The 19,403-nt window shown below is 38.0% G+C and overlaps 1 protein-coding gene across 1 annotated transcript; it reads right to left on the bottom strand.

Moving 5' to 3' along the window:
• Positions 1 to 1,929: 1,929 nt before the first annotated feature.
• Positions 1,930 to 2,301, bottom strand: LOC118667743 (40S ribosomal protein S24-like). Its single transcript, XM_036331506.1, has one exon. It carries the CDS (start codon positions 2,299 to 2,301, stop codon positions 1,930 to 1,932), a length of 372 nt encoding a protein of 123 aa, XP_036187399.1.
• Positions 2,302 to 19,403: the final 17,102 nt, after the last annotated feature.

Raw genomic sequence — 19,403 nt, 5'->3', positions numbered from 1 at the left:
GGGTAAAACCATGGAATAGTTTTACGCTGCCAAAATAAATTATTTTTTGAATAGCTAGACTTTCTGTTTCTTTACTCATTTGATCTTCACTACCAAATTCCCTTTATTCTGTTTTTTATGTCTAATCTCCATGAAGAAAAAAAGAATAAGAAAGATAAATAAGTTTATGTCATCATAATTAGCAAACTACGATGGAGGAGGGTTTAGGGGAGTCTTGCTCATGAGATGGATTTTAGGGGAAACCAAAAAAAAAAAATGGTATTAAGCAACAGTGACAAAAAAAAAAAGTTGGAGAAGCTAAAGAGAAAAAGCTTTAGAACCCAGCCTTCCCTTCTTTATACTAGTAACTATAGTAGTACATGGATAGATCCAATACTTTAGCTCAGAATCCCACCTAAGAATGTCCCAGGGGTCCGATTCTAGTTTGGCAAGTTATAGTGAGAAAGATGAAGAGCAAATGAAAGAGTTAGATGTGCTTTTTATTGGCAGCTCTGTTGCCAAAATTACAACCAAGTTTAAACCTCAGGTTCATGAGGCATACTGTTGCAAAATAAAAAGAAAAATCCATCAATACATCTGAGTACCTGAGACGAGGATGTGGAAACCACTGTGCTCAGCATTCCAAGTGTAGTCCTGAAATATAATGTTAGGCAGAGTGGGAAGCCATAAGTGTGAAGTTAAAAGGCTGACTGGATTTTTCAATGGAAGGTTCATTACAAACTCTGATGTGAGATGTGCTCCTTGGCATTTACCCAGACAAGCAGAGGCTATGACATTAACATGTGGTTCTTTATGTGAATTTGAATCTGAGTCTTGCTGCTTCCCCAGAAAGAAATTTGAGGTGTAGGGGGTGGGGAGGTGGGGCAGGGAGGAACTAAAATATTTAAATTTCTTCTGCCCCAAAATAGTTTTAGATTTACATGAAGGATATCATCAAAAATAAAAGTGTAAGGCTTTTTAAAATTTCATTCATATATTTGTATTGATTAATAATGTCATATCAGATACTTTTAAATAAGTCTGCACATGCATCTTTAAAAAAAACTTAAATTACTGGAAAAAGGTGAACCATTCCCTAATATCACTGATGGTTATTAAATTTGAAGAGAAAGGGAAAATGGCCTTTCTGCTTTTTACAACAAAGCAATTCAAAGGTCTTTTCCAACTGAGAAAAGCAACTTTGAAACGTGTATCTGTGTCCAAGGTTGGGACTGCTTTTTGACAACACATGACATAAATCCTGGTTAGAAAATAATTGTCTGGGACGGTACTGAGTTACTAGGTCATTTAAATCGATGCTGTGTGCTATTGCACACTTAAAATTATATACGCTTCTCTTATCCTAGCTACAATCTGTTTCCTTTCGCTAATGCAGTGAAGAACAATTTAATCCAGAATACCAACGTCCTTCTGATTTCATTTTTGCTCCCACATCTGCTGCTGTGGGTGCCAGTCCTAGAAAATAAAACCAAATAAAGAAACACATGGAAGCTTTGGGGAAACAGGTTTTAGAGTAAACATCAACAAAATTTTTAGTTCTGTTTCTGACACTTTGTTCTAATTAACTTTAATGGTTGGTTGCAGTTGTTTTTTTTTGAGAGGTTTGGAGGAGTTCTTTTCTTCCTTCTTCCTGCCCCCCTTCCTTTTTGAGGACATATCTTCCCTTCAGGATTGAGGCAGAGGGTGCACCATTTACAGTTTCACACAGAGCTTATGGTCTATGGTTCATGCTACTTGCACCATTGAAGTCAGTGGCTGTTTGTGAAAAGTAAAGGAGTTCTGATGTTGAGAAGTGAAATGGTTGACAAACCCTAGAAGATACTAATAACCAATGTTTTGTTTAAATCACAGTTGTTGATTTTTCACATAAAAGTTCATAGCTTACTAATCGTTTTGTGAAAAAGATATGCACAATCCCCACAGATAAAGTCACTGAAGAATCTTGCCTTTCCTTTGGCAGCACCAACACTGATTTGGCGGTTCCCTGCTGCTCTTCATCCCATTCGCATATTCATTTTGCTGTTCGGTTGAGATCTTTTTCTTCTCAAATACGCCATGTCTTGCAAGTCTATGTTTGGGTTCATTTTTCTTTGTGGGATCCAAGGAATCATAAATCATGCCAAAGCCAGCTGTCTTGCCACTGCCGGAATGGGTTCTGAATCCAAACACAAGATAATATCTGGTGTCTTCTGACATTCTGACTAGGTTTTCCTGAATTTCTGTCCTAGGGGCTGTTGCCTTCCCAGGGTGAAGGACATCAATGAGATTTGTTCCCATTGAAGTAGTCAGTTTGTTGGTCATGAACTTCCTAGTCTGGGTAGTTACTGTTTGTTCATGACAGTGACCAATCTTCAAGCAGCCAGGGAGAAAAAAACTTCAGTTGTTTTTTTAAAAAACTGTTATGTTACTTATACCCACCTGAGAAGCTGTTGAACATTTTTAGTTGTATGCATGTATGTATGTATGTATGTATTTGTTACCAAAAAAAGCAGAAGGTAGTTAGAAATGAATTGAGCCTGGGCCATTGTTGCTCTGGGATGAGAACATCGGCCCATGCACTAAAGGGTTGCGGGTTTGATTCCCAGTCAAGGACATGTACCTGGTTTGCAGGTTTGATCTCCGACCCTGGTTGGGGCACATGCAGTAGGCAACTAATTAATGTGTCTCTTTCATAGCGATTTCCCCCCCCCTCCCCCTCCCCCTCCCCCTCCTTCTTCTTCTTCTTCTTCCTCTCTCTCCTTCCCTCCCTCCCCCCTCCCTCCCTCCTACTCTCTGTAAAATGCAATGGAAAAAATATCCTCACGTGAGGATTAACAAAAATAAAAAATAAATGAATTGAGAAAGCAGACACTGTGGACTGTGGGTAACTAATAAAAAAATCAAATAATTCCTTATCATTGTAAGCCAAGATCTGAGATGTACTTCTGGCTACTATGGGGTTTCAGAGTCAGAATCTAGGGGTTGCAAGGATATCAGGATATGAACCACTCCATCGGTCTTCCAGAGCTTTTTATCATGAAGGACTAGGAGGCTTTCAGTAGAGACTCTTCTGGTCTATCCCAAACCCACCTCTTCTCTTCTAACATCTCAACTTTATTCATGTGTCTAGCACTCAGGAAGGAAATACTGAATATTCCAAGCAAAACAAACAAAAAACTTCAAACAAAATTAACTTTTTGTTAATCCTCACCCAAGGATATTTTTCCATTGATTTTTAGGGAGAATGGAAGAGAGAGGGAAAGACAGAGAGAAGCATCAATGTGGGATAGAAACACATCGATTGGTTGTCTCCTGCATGGCTTGGGCCAGGGAGGACCCTGCAACCAAGGGACGTGTCCTAGACCAGAATCAAACCCGGGATCCTTTAGTCCACAGGTCAACGCTCTATCCACTGAGCCAAACCAGGTAGGGCTAACTCATTCTTCTTGACAGTGATTAGTTTAAGAGTAGACATGTGACCCAGTAGTTCCCACCCATGAGATTGTGGTCAATTTGCTGAGAATTTTCTGAGAGATTTTCTCAGTATTAAACAGAAATAAAGGAAGGAATCAATCACCCCAATTCTTCTTTTGGGTGTTGGGTCTGTTCTTGACTTCTGTAGCCATCCTGTCCTACAACCAGAGAGTGAATCAGTGTGAGGACAAGCCACCAAGCTGTAGATGGCAGAGCAAGAAGGATGAAAGCCTTGTGCCCTGGATGACACTGTTAACCCAATGAAGAATCTTTATAAGTAAAAATTATTAATGTGAGTGTCATCAGCTCCTTCCCCTACCCACTAAACCCAAGCATGAATGATTCCTGATCAATTTCTGGGTGAGGAAGATGTGTCCAAAAGAGAATCACATCACTTCATTCTCTGTCAAGACACTGAAGGTAAAAGGTAGATCTATTTATAGTCTCAGATGCAGAGTACAAACAGGGATAGCTAAAGAATGCATTCCTCCTGGCAGGCTAGTCTGTTGGAACTGGAAGTAAGAAAGCAGGACCAAATTGAGCTCCTGGGTTCAGGAAACTGGGAGCAGAAAACCACAGCATCTGGATAGCAGCTTTCATCATAGTGCAATAAGAAGAAGCTGGGACTAGTGATAGGGTCAGAGCCATATTACTGCAAACTTGAGAAGCATGAAAGAAGATAAGGCCATCTAGGGGCCACATATGAATTATCTTCTTGGGACTCCCTGGATGACTCAGGAGGAATTTGAGGATGGGGTTGCTGGGTGTGCAGCCAGAAGGCTATTCTTTAGTCAATAGATTATTATGACAAGGAAAACCAAGGGTTCTCCGTAATCAAGCTAACAGTCACTTTGATTTGGGTAAGAATAGAAAACTGATGTGTGGAGAAAAATTCTTTAACAGCTACCATGCCAAAATGGCTTTGCTTAATGGTATATTGGCAAGTTGTTGTTGCTGTTTTGAGTCATTAATGTTGCCTACTCATGACACAAAGAATTAATATATTCTACAGTCAGACTGGTTACCCATGTGAGATTTTATACAACTTAAGTTTTTGAAGTATTGTTTCTAAAACATGGGTGTGCCTAAGACTCACTTAAGGTCCTTGTTTAAATTGCTGAATTCTAAACTCTGCAGATTCTCATTATGAAGGCCTGGGTTGGGGCCCAGAAATCTGCATTTAATAAGTTCTCCATGTAACTCTAATATAGGTGATCCTTGAACCACAATCTAAGAAGCTCTGCTGTAAGAATTCTGCGTTAAAGAACAAATGTTATATATTAAAAAAAAAAAAGACATGTAGCTTTCCCCTCCAAGAAGACTTTTCATTTGAAATATTGTTCCAGTGTTAGAAATGAAGTTGATACTAAATAGTCCTATTGGAATCTACAAATAGTCCATGAGTTGTGATTCAGCCACCCAGGATCTATTGTATTGCTGTCATTTTTCCTCCTAGAGGTTCCTTAAATTTACAAAAGTAGTTTTTGTTGTTGGGGGTGGGAAGATGAGAAAGATGGAAGACAACACTCACTTCATATTTCCTCCCTCACTGCAAGTGGAAGCATAAGAGGAGGTTAAAAGTCCACCATCCTTGAGATCAAGAAGTATTGATTTGTGATTTTTCTAAGAGCAGAGATTGCTATTCATCTTTCATTCCCAGCACCCACCAGTGACATTGCTCTACCCATTACCTTGCCTGTAATAGGAGCTGGCTAATGTTAGTGGATTGGGGCATAGTTTCTGAGCTTATACTAATCCTAAAACAACAACAAATATATCCTAAATTCTTAGCTTCAAGAAGGAAGAGAAATATTTTGTATTTGTTTGCCCACCATTGTGTATAGTTGAGCACTAAACAAATGTATGAGAATAACCCATTGAATGCATGAATATATATATATACACATACTTTATAATCAGTGTTTGCATGCATCAGTTTTTAAAACTAGTTTTTTAGTAACAGAATATTCCATTTAAAGAAAAATTTATGCAGGACCCCTTCAGCAAAGACAGACAAAATCAAACTTGAAAGACTTTTAGTTGAAGATTCCTCCTCTTTGCATCTCCAGCATCCTTTAGCAATAAATAGTTCCTGAACTAATTTCTCTTAACCTAGTTCAAAAATATTGGTGTATACAATCTTCACAATGTTTTTGTGCAGCTTTCTATACTTCAAGATTTTATATTTTATGGGCTATTTAAAAACTAACTTTTGTGTGATCTATCTTCTAACAATAAGCAGAAAATAATTTTTTTCTTACAGGTGAGATATTGCTTAATCTTCAAGCCTTAGGATGTAGAAACCCTGCACTTTCTTCTTTCATAAAATCTAAAATGTTATTTTACATATGATGAGGAAATATAGTTATTCTAAATAGTTCTTTTTAATTCATTTTATAGATTGCTTCTAACATAAATTCTCCTTATTTACTGTGGTAGCTATAATTTTTCCTATTTCTACACACTTTCCCACCATGTTTCTTCTGGTTCCCTTGCTGAGTTAGTGGAAATAAAAATCACAGTGCTTCCTGACTCTGACCTCACCCACTACCTCACTACCATTATCGTCATCATTTTCATCTCAGGGAAATCACAACAACCAGGTGGGCAGATCAGAGTACGTATCTCCTTAACTACAATGATTGACTCAGGAATGAGCATGTGATTTGAGATTGACAGATGGGTACTGGGAAAGACAGCTCTTATTTCCATTCTACTACTATGCTATGAATGTGGAAGTTTGGGGATGTTGGTGATCATGTTGCTCACTAAATGGGAGAAAGCAAAGCAAGATAGGGAATGACATGAAGATATCATTTGAACCCCTGGGTCTGGCTATGTCACACAGCTTCACCTCTGACTTAATAACTGTGGGAGCTTCAACATTCCCTTTTCTCTTAAAATATACTTAGTTAATTTCTGTCACTTAATTAAAAGAGCATCAATTGTATTCAGAAGAATAGGAGAAATTTAAGAACTTATAGAGCCCTGAAGAACATTTACCATATTGAATCAAATTTGCTCTTAATTTTTCATTTTTTTACTTTCAAAAGAACCATTGGATGTGAGATCATACTGTAGAATACTGAAACTTGCAGTTAATAAGACTTTTATGAAATAGCCATATAGTTACCTATGAAGCTATAAGAATTCTAATATTTTATTTTGACAAACCTCACTGAATATTTTATGTTATATGTAATGTTCTAGGTAAGAAAGTAGAAAGAAGTGGGTGTTTCTATTTATTTAACATTTTTTTCTATGCTTTTTGCATTTTCAAAAATTTTAACATAAATTTTACATTAACTTTTAAATTACTTTCAACAAAGTAATGCTAATAATAGTTAACATTTAATCAGGACTTAAAATATGCTCATCACATGCCAGGCTATGTACTTCTTCACATCAGCTTGGTTAATCCTTACAATAACCAAATAGGGTTGGTGTGGTAGCCAGCCATCAAGATAGACTCTAGTGAAACTTGCCTGCTGGTGTTCACACTCCTATGTATTCCCCACCCACACTGAATAAGGCTGACCTATGTAACCAATAGGTACTGTGAAAAAGATGATATATGACTTCTGAGGCTAAGTCATAAAATATGTTGCAGATTTTCCCTTGCTCTCTCTTGGATGACTCACTCTGGTGAATGCTAGTTGCCAGGTTGTGCAGGACACACAGCCTTACAGAGAAGTCTACATGGAGGAGAGCTGAGAGCTCCTGCTAACCACCAGCATCAACTCATCATCCACACAAAAAGCACATTGGGAATCTCAGTCTAGCCTTTAGAAGATTGAAGCTGCTCCCAACATCTGGAGGGCAACCTCATGAGGGAACCTGAGCCAGAACCATCTAGCTAAGCTGCACCTGACCCACAGAAACTATGAGATAATATATGTTTGTGGGTGTGTTTTTTTTTTAACCCACTATGTTCTTGAGGAGATGCATCAAGCTGTCATTCTCATAGTCTCCTCCTTTCCCTATTCCAGCCACATCATATATCCACATCTCATCTGTCCTTGGCACGCACAATGCCTGCCACAGAAAAAACACCTCTCTGCACCAAAATGTGCATGTGTGTGCCACTGTGCATGTTCTGTGACCTGACACTCTCCATCCAGCTGCATTTTCAGTAGCTGTGGTCAATTCTGCCATAACAACTCATCCTTTTCTTTACTATGCAGCAAGAGAGAACAAATACAGTCGGTTCTATTGCTATTCCCATTTTATAAGTGAAAAGAGTAAGACTTAAGGAGGCTATGAGCGCAAGATCACAAAGAAAATAAGTGAAAGCACTTGGATTGAAATGAATGCCTATTAGATTTTGGTATTATGCTTCCTACTATGCACACATATTCTTTAAAGGGAAAATAAAAGTCATTCTCAAATGGCTCTTCACACAGCAACCACTTCATGTGCTGTCTCTTTCCCACTAAACCTGGACAAGTAAAAGTAAAACAATACAAACACTATCAATTTTATAGTATAAAAAAGTTGAATATTGGGAATTTCATATGTTGCAATCTTAACAAAAAATATGCCCACAGCAATGCCTCCTTTTTCTGTGATATATGGATGCTATGACATCTTTTACAAGGTTTGGAGGTAGAAGCAAAGTGTCTCACATATATAAATATCCAGCACACTTTAATTAATTAATTAACAAACATTTCATATATTAAATTTACAAATTATGAAATTTTCAAAGAGAGGGTAGAAAGAAGAAAGGCTTATAATAGATGAGTGAGAAAAAACATGTAGTATATTTCTAACAAAGGCAGCTATGTTCAAGCATATCTGTTGCTTGTCTACTCTCCCTTGTCCTCTGCTCCCTTCTCTGTCATTGCACTTCCCAAACCTTTGCCTTTACAAGATTGAACCGGGCATTAAGCTGTCATTCTCATAGTCTCCACCTTTCCCTATTCCAGCCACATCATATATCCACATCTCATCTGTCCTTGGCACGCACAATGCCTGCCACAGAAAAAACACCACTCTGCACCAAAATGTGCATGTGTGCATGTGTGTGCCACTGTGCATGTTCTGTGACCTGACACTCTCCATCCAGCTGCATTTTCAGTAGCTGTGGTCAATTCTGCCATAACAACTCATCCTTTTCTTTACTAACCCCAGCACAAACCCCCTAAGATTAGTTCTGCATTTTTCTTATCTCCAGAATGTTAAAAGCAGAACCCTGTGGCTAACCATGTGAGTTACTCGAAACATGAAGCTGAAATCAAAATGAACCAGCAGGACATAAAAAAAAAAAAAAAAAAAAAAAAAAAAAAAAAAAAAAGACAGAAAAAGGCATGGGACACCACTGTTCATGTGTGAAAACTCCAGGGAGGCTCAAAGCACCCAATAGCTCTGCCTAGAGAGCAAGGTTAGATGGTGCCTTCAGAAAGCCAGCATTTCATAGGAAAGAATGGTTGAAAGAATGTTTTGTGAGCTCCTCTAACTACGATAGTTCTAAAAATAAAAGTAGATAAGAAAAGGGCAAATAAACTGAACTGAGTACTCAAGAAGTGTGTATTTTGGTATAAGCTTTGCGAACAGCTATCTGTATAAGCCTGGCAATTTTTTCTATTTACCTGAGTCTTATTTTTTCTTCTATAAAAGATGGTGGTATGACTATAAGAATCCTCAAGTCATGTAGATTTAAATTTTTTTTTGGTATTAATTGGGAAGGGAACCACAATTTAATGAAAATTGAATAAAAATGGTCTCAGCAGGGAAAAGTTAAAGTAATTAGATCATAGAAATGATTAAAAGTGAGCAAATAATGCCCTTTATTGTAATAGATGGATTTTTAAAAAGATGAATATCAGTTGGACTTGATCATCACTTAAGCAACATGGGAGCAAATGTGCTTTATTTATTGAAGTTAGTTTTACCAAAGACTCCCTTGATTGCACTGGATGCAAAGCTGCAATAGGCAACGGGAAAAAACTGCGCATCTCCTCTTAGAACAATTTTCAAAGAGTAGACATTATTATCTCTTCAAATGGTCTATTCCAAGTAGAAAAAAATGTGCAGGTGGCTTTTCATTGATCCTTTGATTTCACAGAGAATTAGAGGTAAGAGATTAAAATTCCTAGCTTGTTCCTTATTTCCTTTGTTCCCTATTTCCTTCACTTTCCAGTATCCATCTGCTCTCTGTCTCCCTCACTGATGCTCACAGTGCTTGAAGGCAGAAGACAGATGATAAAAAATAAAAAAGCAAAACAATATGGTAAGTGCCAGAGGCAGTGGTTTAACAACTGGCTCTGGGGGAAGGCAGGTGCCCTGATTTGTATGCTTGCCAATTTTCATGGTGTAAATACCCCCAATTTGACTGATTTCAAGCCACCAATATAACATCAACTGGCTGCAACATTTCTGAACACAAAGAAACCAGCTCTCAGTAGGTAGTACAAGCCAGCTCTAGCATGCTACTGAATAGACACACAGACTGTCCTAAAAATATATACATACACATTTTACAGCTGATAGATCAATTGATGTTTCTTTCTTTTCAGGTCTAACCCATTGGAATTGATAATTATTCAAACTGTGTATACATTTTGGGAGACACCCTGTATATAAGCAAAGTGATTTCGAAGCTCACTACAAACTCTGCAAGGAGGAGGTAAGTTGTGAGGGCTGGGATAACAAGCAGCAGAGGGAGTTGTGAGAGTATGGAGAATTAGAGACGCAGGTAGCTTGCTAGAGAGTACTGGGTTTGTGGTGAGAAATAAGAATAGAAAACTAGAATAGGACTGTGAAGGACCAGGTAGGTCATAATAAGGAGTTAGGGTTGCATCTGGAGAACAGAAGGGAATCTGGGACACATCAAGGTGGTGATTCAGTGCAGAATAATGAAAGGAAGTGATTTATTTTAGGAAAATAACTAAGGTGCGATGTGAATTATGGTCATATTCTGAGTCCAACTTGAGCTATTTTAAGCAAAAATTGAAAAATTATTATAACAATTACAACTTCATAACAATGCATATGGATAATGAAATTCAAAAGCCACTTGGGTTTTCAAGGACTATACCAAGCACTGAAAAGCTGTCAGGAATCCAACACATGTTCTCTTTCTGTCTCAAGTTTGCTTTGCTTTGTACCTCTGTTCACTTCTCTTTTTCAGCAGAGTTGTTTTCTCTACAACTTCATTTATATAAGAAAACAACTGTCCCCAAATGACCTAATAAAAAAAAATTTTTGTTGTTTACCTGCCTCTGATAAGGTAACTACTTCCTATCCAATCATCATGCCACAGAGGGGGCATGGAAAAAGAAGGCTGAATATGAGCCTACAGCTTTATGAAGACAAAAGGGTGGATGTATAGGGGCAGTTCTCACAAAAAGAGGTTGCTCCAAGTTTGGTTGAAGTGATCAAAATATTTACTAGAGATTGGAAGTAAGAGAGAATAATAAGGAAGATTCATGTTTGATTTCAAGTCTGTAACACATTTTCTATGTGACCATTAGCAAGTTAGGTTGCTTCTTGAAGACAAATTTTCTCAGGAATAATAGAAAGATGACAGTAGTACTAATCTTACTGGATTACTGTGAGGAGTAACTGAGCTAACCTATATGAAAGAACTTAGCACAGTACCTCATATGTACTAAGTCCTAATTAAATATTCATTATTATAATAAAATGCATTATTAGTTTTCAAGTTAATAATGAATATAGAACATAACTAATTTAGAAAATACTAAAAATAAAGAACAACTTGTAAATAAGTGAAAACACCTACATCATCAGTTTCCAGAATGTTAACACTGTTAACATTTAAGTAGTCTTCAAATGAAAGAGACATTTTTTTACATTTCTGAATAGGATGGAAAAGCCTTTGCAACCATTAGAATGTAGGTGGTAAAGAGGTGGGAAAACTCAACATAAATGTTACAGGCTTAATAATCTCATATATCCCAACAGATAAGCTATATTTGTCCTATTTTTCTCCTTGATACAGTTCTGACAAGATCTAATTTTTTCAGATCAACGGAGATAAGCAGCAGCAAATTGGCAAAGGAAACTCCGGAGGAGACATTCTTTCAACTATTCAGTCAATAATTACATGGTCACACCTAAATGATTTAAGAAGTGAAAACCAACAACCTTAGTGGGAGGGAATACCTCCAAAATATTAGAAAAATAACATAAAAACTCAAAATGGGAGATTTTAGAGTCCTTTAGTGTAGAGGTGAGGGTCTAATAGACACCGTCATAGGGTAGAGTTGACTGAGATCGTCTTTTCGGTGATGGCTAACAAATGATCCCAAATCATCAAGGACATTTTTATGATGCTCCTTGATTGACAGCGATGGGCAATCCTAGAATTTCAATAGTCAATATAATTAAATCATGACACATGAGGAGAAGAATTTCTTCACATGTAATGGGAAATCATTTTACTGCACTGCCAACTCTAATAGATGGGCAGAAGCTGTGGAGAGTACTGTGTTAAGAATGACTCTGAGGCTTCCTCTTTACCCCTAGCAAAGAGGCTGATGCATTCTCAATAATGTATACCTTGTCATTCAGAGCTGGTAGTGGCTGCCTTTGTGTGTTTATCTATCCTGGCCATAGGGCAGGTAGAGATATTAACACACATACAGAAAAAAAAAAAAAACTGTCAAGAGAAGTGGGAATTATTGGCATAGAACCTAGTTTGGAACAGGCCAAGTTTATCAGTGTTGGATAACATTTTCAAAAAAACAGCCTAAATCCGAGAGACAAGACTAATTTCTTCAGAGAGATGCTCTGTCATTTGGGTGATTTGAGAGGTTTAGAGTGTAAGCTAAAATAGTCCCCACAACCTGCTCACAACTATTCTTGTATACAACAAGAAATTTCTCAATTTTGAGACATCTCAGATACCTTAATAATGGAAGAGGAATAGCACAAATATTCTGATCATTAAATGTAATATCTTATATGAATAATTAAGAAATATAGATTTGCAATTCTGCCTCTTGTGAACTTGATTAATGTCAATCAGTCATGCAACTACCCGCTGACCCAAATCTTTAGCCTATGTCCACTCCAAAGAAAGACTCATCATAATATACAAGACCTTCAATAAATAATGGCTCAACTTAGACCTGATTTTATATATGTAAAGTTTTATGTCTTCTCCTATCATAAATAAGACCACCTCCACACACATACATACACAACAGAGTATGGACCAACATCTATAGTTATTATAACTATGGCTGTAGAAAGTAAAATAATTATCATTATAGTTAACATAGCTTACTATGTGAAGACTCTAAATTAAAAGTTAAAGGATCTCATATATCCCTCAGAGTAACCCTTGGAAATGAGAATTATTGTTATCTCCACTTTCCAGGTGAGACATCCAACGTTTCAAGAGGTTGTCTTGCCCAAGGTCACACAACTAAGTAAAGGAGCCATGATTTAAACCACAACAGTCCAATTCTAACGCCCTCTTGTGGCTGGCCCAACAGAGAAATAGCAGGTCTGATTCATGCAATCCTCATATAGAACCTGACTTTAGACTTTTATTCAGGAAGCAGTCAGGATTAAGTTGGGCATCAATGTGCAAAGAAAGTTTCATTTCTTACTTGCAAGAATAAAGATCAGGCTCTATCGTGGTGACCACACTCATATGCTACCCCAGTGCAGCTTGGTCTCTATACTGATAACTTCAAATATCTTTGACCATGACTCATAGTAAGAAATATATTTTACATTGCATCTAAAGGCACTCACACATAAGCATGTATACACACAAACACCTAACAAACAAAACTTCACAGAAGAGTACTTATTCATATTACAATTTTTCTATTCCACTCCATCCCATTCTATTTCATTACTGTTTGAGACTGACCAGATTGACTTCTTGACTGCAATTCTGAATAATGCTGCTCTATACAATTCCTCCAATGGTATATCTCCCACCCCACCACCCCCTGTTTTCATTTCAACTTACTGCAATATGATCTTGTATTCTGTGAGAGACACATGTATTTTAATAACATTTTGTCACTTATGAAAAAGGTGCCGAAACCGGTTTGGCTCAGTGGATAGAGCGTCGGTCTGTGGACTGAGAGGTCCCAGGTTCGATTCCGGTCAAGGGCATGTACCTGGGTTGCGGGCACATCCCCAGTAGGAGATGTGCAGGAGGCAGCTGATCGATGTTTCTCTCTCATCGATGTTTCTAACTCTCTATCTCTCTCCCTTCCTCTCTGTAAAAAATCAATAAAATATATTTAAAAAAAAGAAAAAGAAAAGAAAAAGGTATATTAATTATTTGGTCACATCTGTTGGTTATTCACACACACACACACACACACACACACACACACACACACAAGTATATGTGTAATTGAGTTTCCAGTTGTGTCTATAGCCTCTGGAAATACTTGGGTAGACTTTTTCCAAGTTGGAAAAGTAAACTTGGGATTGTCTAGCCTAAGATACAGGCTATGTGATGCATATAAAATTCAATGTGAAGGGCTCTGGGGGACATGTTAAATAGTTATCTTCCAAAGTAAAAATGCTCCTTGGTACAGACAGAGCTTCCATGTTGACATGTCATTGACCATGGGTGTGGATATGAACCCCAAGATGAAATTGAAAATCTAAGGGACAAATAACGCAATAACAGGGGTTGGTTTCTATCTGAAGCTGCTTCTCACATTGCCCTTTAAATAGGGCAAATGACAACAGGGACTTATTGACTGTGCTGAACAATAAGGACAGTGCCTAATATCAACTAGGTTATTTTGGAGGCATTGGGATTTTTTTTCTTTTTTGTTCCTGAAGGAGAAGTTAATAGTGAAAATGAGAGATATCAGAGTTTATCCTTAAGGAGGAACCCTGAAGCCTTGATTGACAGATATGGCTACCAGACTTTAAGAAAGGAATGGCTGCCTGGCCACTGTGGCTCAGTGTTTGAGCATCAACCCATGAAGCAAGGGGTCATCAGTGAGATTCCTGGTCAGGGTATATACCCAGGCTGTGGTTTGATCCCCAGTAGGGGCTGTAGAAGAAGCAGCCAATAAATATTTTCTCTCATCATTGATGTTTCTATCTCTCTATCCCTCACCATTCCTCTCTCTCTAAAATCAATAAAATAAAATATGTTTTAAAAGGAATGCCTACTGGTTAATTTTTATGTTGTTTATGTTTCTGAAATATATAAATCCCTTTCTTTTCCCTAAATATTATTTTATATCTATAAAATCATAATGAATTTTTGTGGGGTTTTTTTTTAATTTGTTGTTTGTATTTTGAACATCAAGTAAAGGGACTGAGTTTTACATCTGGGTTAATAAAGTGAGTCCTAAGGTCAGAAAATGTGGGATGAGATGAAGATGTGTAACTGACTGTCAGCAGAAGCAGGCCTTGGAGCTGTAGCTGGCCATGAAAGGGAAAGCCCGTGGGGAATGCACACAAACATTTCCTGATGGCACTGGATCTTTACAGGATGCAGAGTGTGGTGCTGAATGGATCTTATTTAGATCTTAAAGAGCAATGGCCCAACTGAATCAAGTATTCATTTTAAAAAATAAATAAACCAACATACGGTTTTTATACTTATGCTTAAATCCAAACTATACATATATTACTTCCTCTCAAAAAAATGGCATTTGTATCAAACAAAAAGACAATGGTTTGGTCACAGACTGGAAACAGTGTTGAGAATCTAGGCTATTATTCATGACACTAATAAGTGGACCTTCTACAAACTGCCTAAATGCAAGTGATTGAATCTTAATCCAGGACCCTATAGAATTCATATCTTTATATTTACTTTAGGAATTTCTAATTGTATGGTTCTCTTCAATTAAAAAAGAAAAAAATCAAAAAATTGGATAAATTCCTACTTTAACAAATTTCTATAGACCACAATCCTTTTTTTTTATTGTGCTAAAAACCTGACTGAAGCAGCATGTACAAGAACGGTTCACATTTTTTAGTTCACTCTCATTTCTGCTTCACACACACTCCTTCATGCCTTAGCCATACTGGAAATGTGTGCCATAATATGAAGGAAAAGGTCTTCTGATTTTCCAATAGTTATGTTTTAGCAATACTCCTTCCTATAGGCACATACTGCCTATGAGAGCTTTCCCGATAACTAAGATGAACAGGAAAGGGCAGGAGAGCAGAAAAGAATTATTGTCAGTTGCCTCCTCATTATGGAGGTTTTGCCTTCATATATTATTTCATTAAATTAATTTAATCCTCATATTATTATCTCCATTTTATTTTTAAAAAAAAGCTTTAAGAACTTAAGTCACTTGACCAAGGTCACATAAGTGATAAGTGAGATCCACTTCTAGCCACAGCAGAGGTTTCCAAAATGTGCCCAGCTGTGTTAAGTATGTCCCAAAGAAACTAAAAATTGCTTAATCACATAAGCTTGATAAATATTGGATTGAACAACATTAAGAAGGTTTCTTTACTATAGGACTTCTCTGAGTTATTAATATGCTGAGGATGCTTACCAAGAAAGTAATATAGCAAAAAAACTTGTATTACTTTTTTAAAAAGTGTAACTCCTGGGATTAGTGTTTGGTGAATTACTGCCTTTGGGAAATAAAAACTACACCAAACTATGTTATCTTCAAAAAGAAAGGATTTGATCAATCTAGAACCAGTGCAAAGACATATCAGAATCTGCCAAAATATGGTTCAGGCCAGGTGGCTGGTAACACATCAAAAATACCCTGGCATTCTGAGTACAAGTCAGGAGTCTATTGATTTTGTCTGGTTGCTTGACAGCCTGAGCCCATGGGTGATGTAGGGCTACAAATCCCATCAAATTTACAGGAACTTTTCGACAGACTGTCTGCCTCCTATGCTGCAGTGATATGGTTGAACCCTTCTAGGGTTTATACAATGATTATATCCTTGGATTACATGCCACTGAAAGTTCCAACTTTCTGACTGAAGAAAGGACCATATTGAGAAAAATAAAAAGCAAAAGACCTCTGCTCTGATGTATGTTTATATTTTTACTTGATATTTATTTTTGCTAAAAATGTAGTGTTACTATATTATGATAGTAATAATTTCCATTGAAAAAGCAATAATATTTTTTGTTGAAAATTCTGGTAAAAATTCCAAACACTCTGAAATCATCCTATATAATAAAAGGCTAATATGCAAATCGACTGAACAGCCAAACGACCGATTGCTATGATGCACACTGACCACCAGGGAGCAGACACTCAATGCAGGAGCTGCTCCCTGGTGGTCAGTGCACTCCCACAGGGGGAGCGCTGCTCAGCCAGAAGCCGGCTCACAGCTGGCAAGCGCAGTGGCAGTGGCAGGAGCCTCTCCCGCCTCCGCGGCAGCACTAAGGATGTCTGACTGAGGGGTCCCGGACTGCGAGAGGGTGGTTCTCAGGTGAAGCACCCCGGAATCTAGCTCCCTCCTCTCTGGTTCTGAGTATATCACCCGGGAACCGCAGCTACCAAGTCACCGCAGTTCGGCAGCTCCTGAGTTGAGTGTCTGCCCCCTGGTGGTCAGCTGGTCACTTAGGCTTTTATATAGACAAATAATTTCCATCAAAAAAGCAATAATAATTTTTGTTGAAAATTCTGGTAAAAATTCCAAACACTGTGAAAGCATATGTAATAAAAAATAACTCTCTTTCAATCTGTCGAACTTGACTTTTCCAAAGTTGGCTACTGAGACCAGTGTCTTGGAAATTCTTTCAGATGTTTTATATACATATGCAAGCATATATACATGAGTGTGTTTATGGGGGGTTTTTTTGCAGAGAAAAACATACATTGATTATTATTATACACAATGTTCTGTTCCCAGTGTTTTGAAGATTTCCCAAATGAAGATCTTTTTTATGTAACTTAACTTGGGATAGAATGGACTAATGTAATCCATATTAAGTAAACTAGCAAGTTTGACTAGCTGCCTGGTCTTTATAAGAAATACAACTACATTAACTGATACACCATACAACCCACTCATTATATAAGATTATGACATTCTATGATATGAATTTTAATCCTCAAGGAAATGCAAAGCAAGCAGAAGAATGTGGCATGAACAGAAGGTGGAGAGACAAGCAGGAGCTGGTGGGCCATGTACAGAACATGGCTTTTATTGTAAGGTTAATATGAAGCCATTTAAAGTTTGACTGGTGACTGGTGACTCCTGTGCTGTCCAATACAGTAGCCAAGAGCCACACATGGCTATTGAGCATCTAAAATGTAGCTAGGCTGAACTGAAATGTGCTACAAGTATAATACACATATTGGATTATGAAAACTTAGGACTTGGAATGAAAAAATGATTATAAAATATCTCAATAATGTTTTAATTGGTTACATACTGAATGATAATATTCTGGAAATATGGAAATAAATAAAATATAATATTAAAGTTAACTTCACCTGTTTATTTTTTATTTTTAATGTAGCTACTAAAATTTTTTAAATAATATATGGGGCTTGCATTATATTTCCATTGGACAGCATAAGAGAGACAAGAAGATCTAAGTAAGTGCACAATGGAAGTGTCACTTGCCTATGGCATTGTTCTTAGCTCTGAAACTTTACTTGAATTCTTTTCTAGAATGGATATTAAGCCTAGGATGAGCTAACATTTTAAAGTGCTTGGTTCCAGGGAGAACCAAGATGGCGGCATAGGTTAACGCCGGAGTTTGCTGCCTTGAACAACTACTTCAAAAGTGAAACTAAAAGACGGAAGGGACATCACCCAGAACCACAGGAACGCTGGCTGAGTGGAAGTCCTACAACTAGGAGGAAAGAGAAACGCATACGGACACTCAGAGGAGGCGCAGTGCTGAAGTCAAATTCTGAGGTGTGGAGTGCGCGGAGCGGACTGGCGGCGGAGGGCGCGGTTGGCGTTTTCAATCGGGAGGGAGTCGCAGACTCTGAGCTCCAGATACGGGCGAGTCTCTAGGGACCCTGACTCAAACAGGAGAAGCGGGACTGTCTGGCTTCGGTCAGAGCGAGTGCAGCTTTCTCTCCGAGCTTTGCAGCGGGTGCTGGGACTCAGAGAGGCAGAGCCCCTGGGGACAGGACTGAGAGCCGCCATAACTGCTCTCTCCGGCCCACCCTGTTGATCCTGTGCGACCCGCCCCGCCCAAAGGCATTTGCCGGATAGCCTCAAGCAAAGGCTAGATTAGCACCTCCCTAGAGGACAGAAGTTCTCTCACTGCTGACACAGCTGATTCTCATAGCCACTTGGCCTGGAGGTCAAACCCTCCCTGGAATTAGCTACAACAAGGTTTAACTATAAGACTGTGAACAAAAACCACGAGGGGGTGCACCAAGGAAGCATAACAAAATGCAGAGACAAAGAAACAGGACAAAATTGTCAATGGAAGATATAGAGTTCAGAACCACACTTTTAAGGTCTCTCAAGAACTGTTTAGAAGCCGCCGATAAACTTAATGAGATCTACAAGAAAACTAATGAGACCCTCGATCTTATATTGGGGAACCAACTAGAAATTAAGCATACACGGACTGAAATAACGAATATTATACAGACTCCCGACAGCAGACCAGAGGAGCGCAAGAATCAAGTCAATGATTTGAAATGCGAGGAAGCAAAAAACACCCAACCGGAAAAGCAAAATGAAAAAAGAATCCAAAAATGCGAGCATAGTATAAGGAGCCTCTGGGACAGCTTCAAGCGTACCAACATCAGAATTATAGGGGTGCCAGAAGATGAGAGAGAGCAAGATATTGAAAACCTATTTGAAGAAATAATGACAGAAAACTTCCCCCACCTGGTGAAAGAAATGGACTTACAGGTCCAAGAAGCGCGGAGAACCCCAAACAAAAGGAATCCAAAGAGGACCACACCAAGACACATCATAATTAAAATGCCAAGAGCAAAAGATAAAGAGAGACTCTTAAAAACAGCAAGAGAAAGAAACTCAGTTACCTACAAGGGAATACCCATACCACTGTCAGCTGA

The sequence above is a fragment of the Myotis myotis genome, unplaced genomic scaffold (assembly GCF_014108235.1).
Source record: "Myotis myotis isolate mMyoMyo1 unplaced genomic scaffold, mMyoMyo1.p scaffold_m19_p_12, whole genome shotgun sequence".
NCBI classification, from domain to species: domain Eukaryota; kingdom Metazoa; phylum Chordata; class Mammalia; order Chiroptera; family Vespertilionidae; genus Myotis; species Myotis myotis.
Note: the sequence above shows the minus strand (reverse complement) of the source record. Positions and strands in the feature narration are given on the sequence as shown.

Bases quoted from the DNA above. Each gene is read 5' to 3' on its own strand.
- LOC118667743 (XM_036331506.1), bottom strand. From the start codon at position 2,301: ATGACCAACAAACTGACTACTTCAATGGGAACAAATCTCATTGATGTC.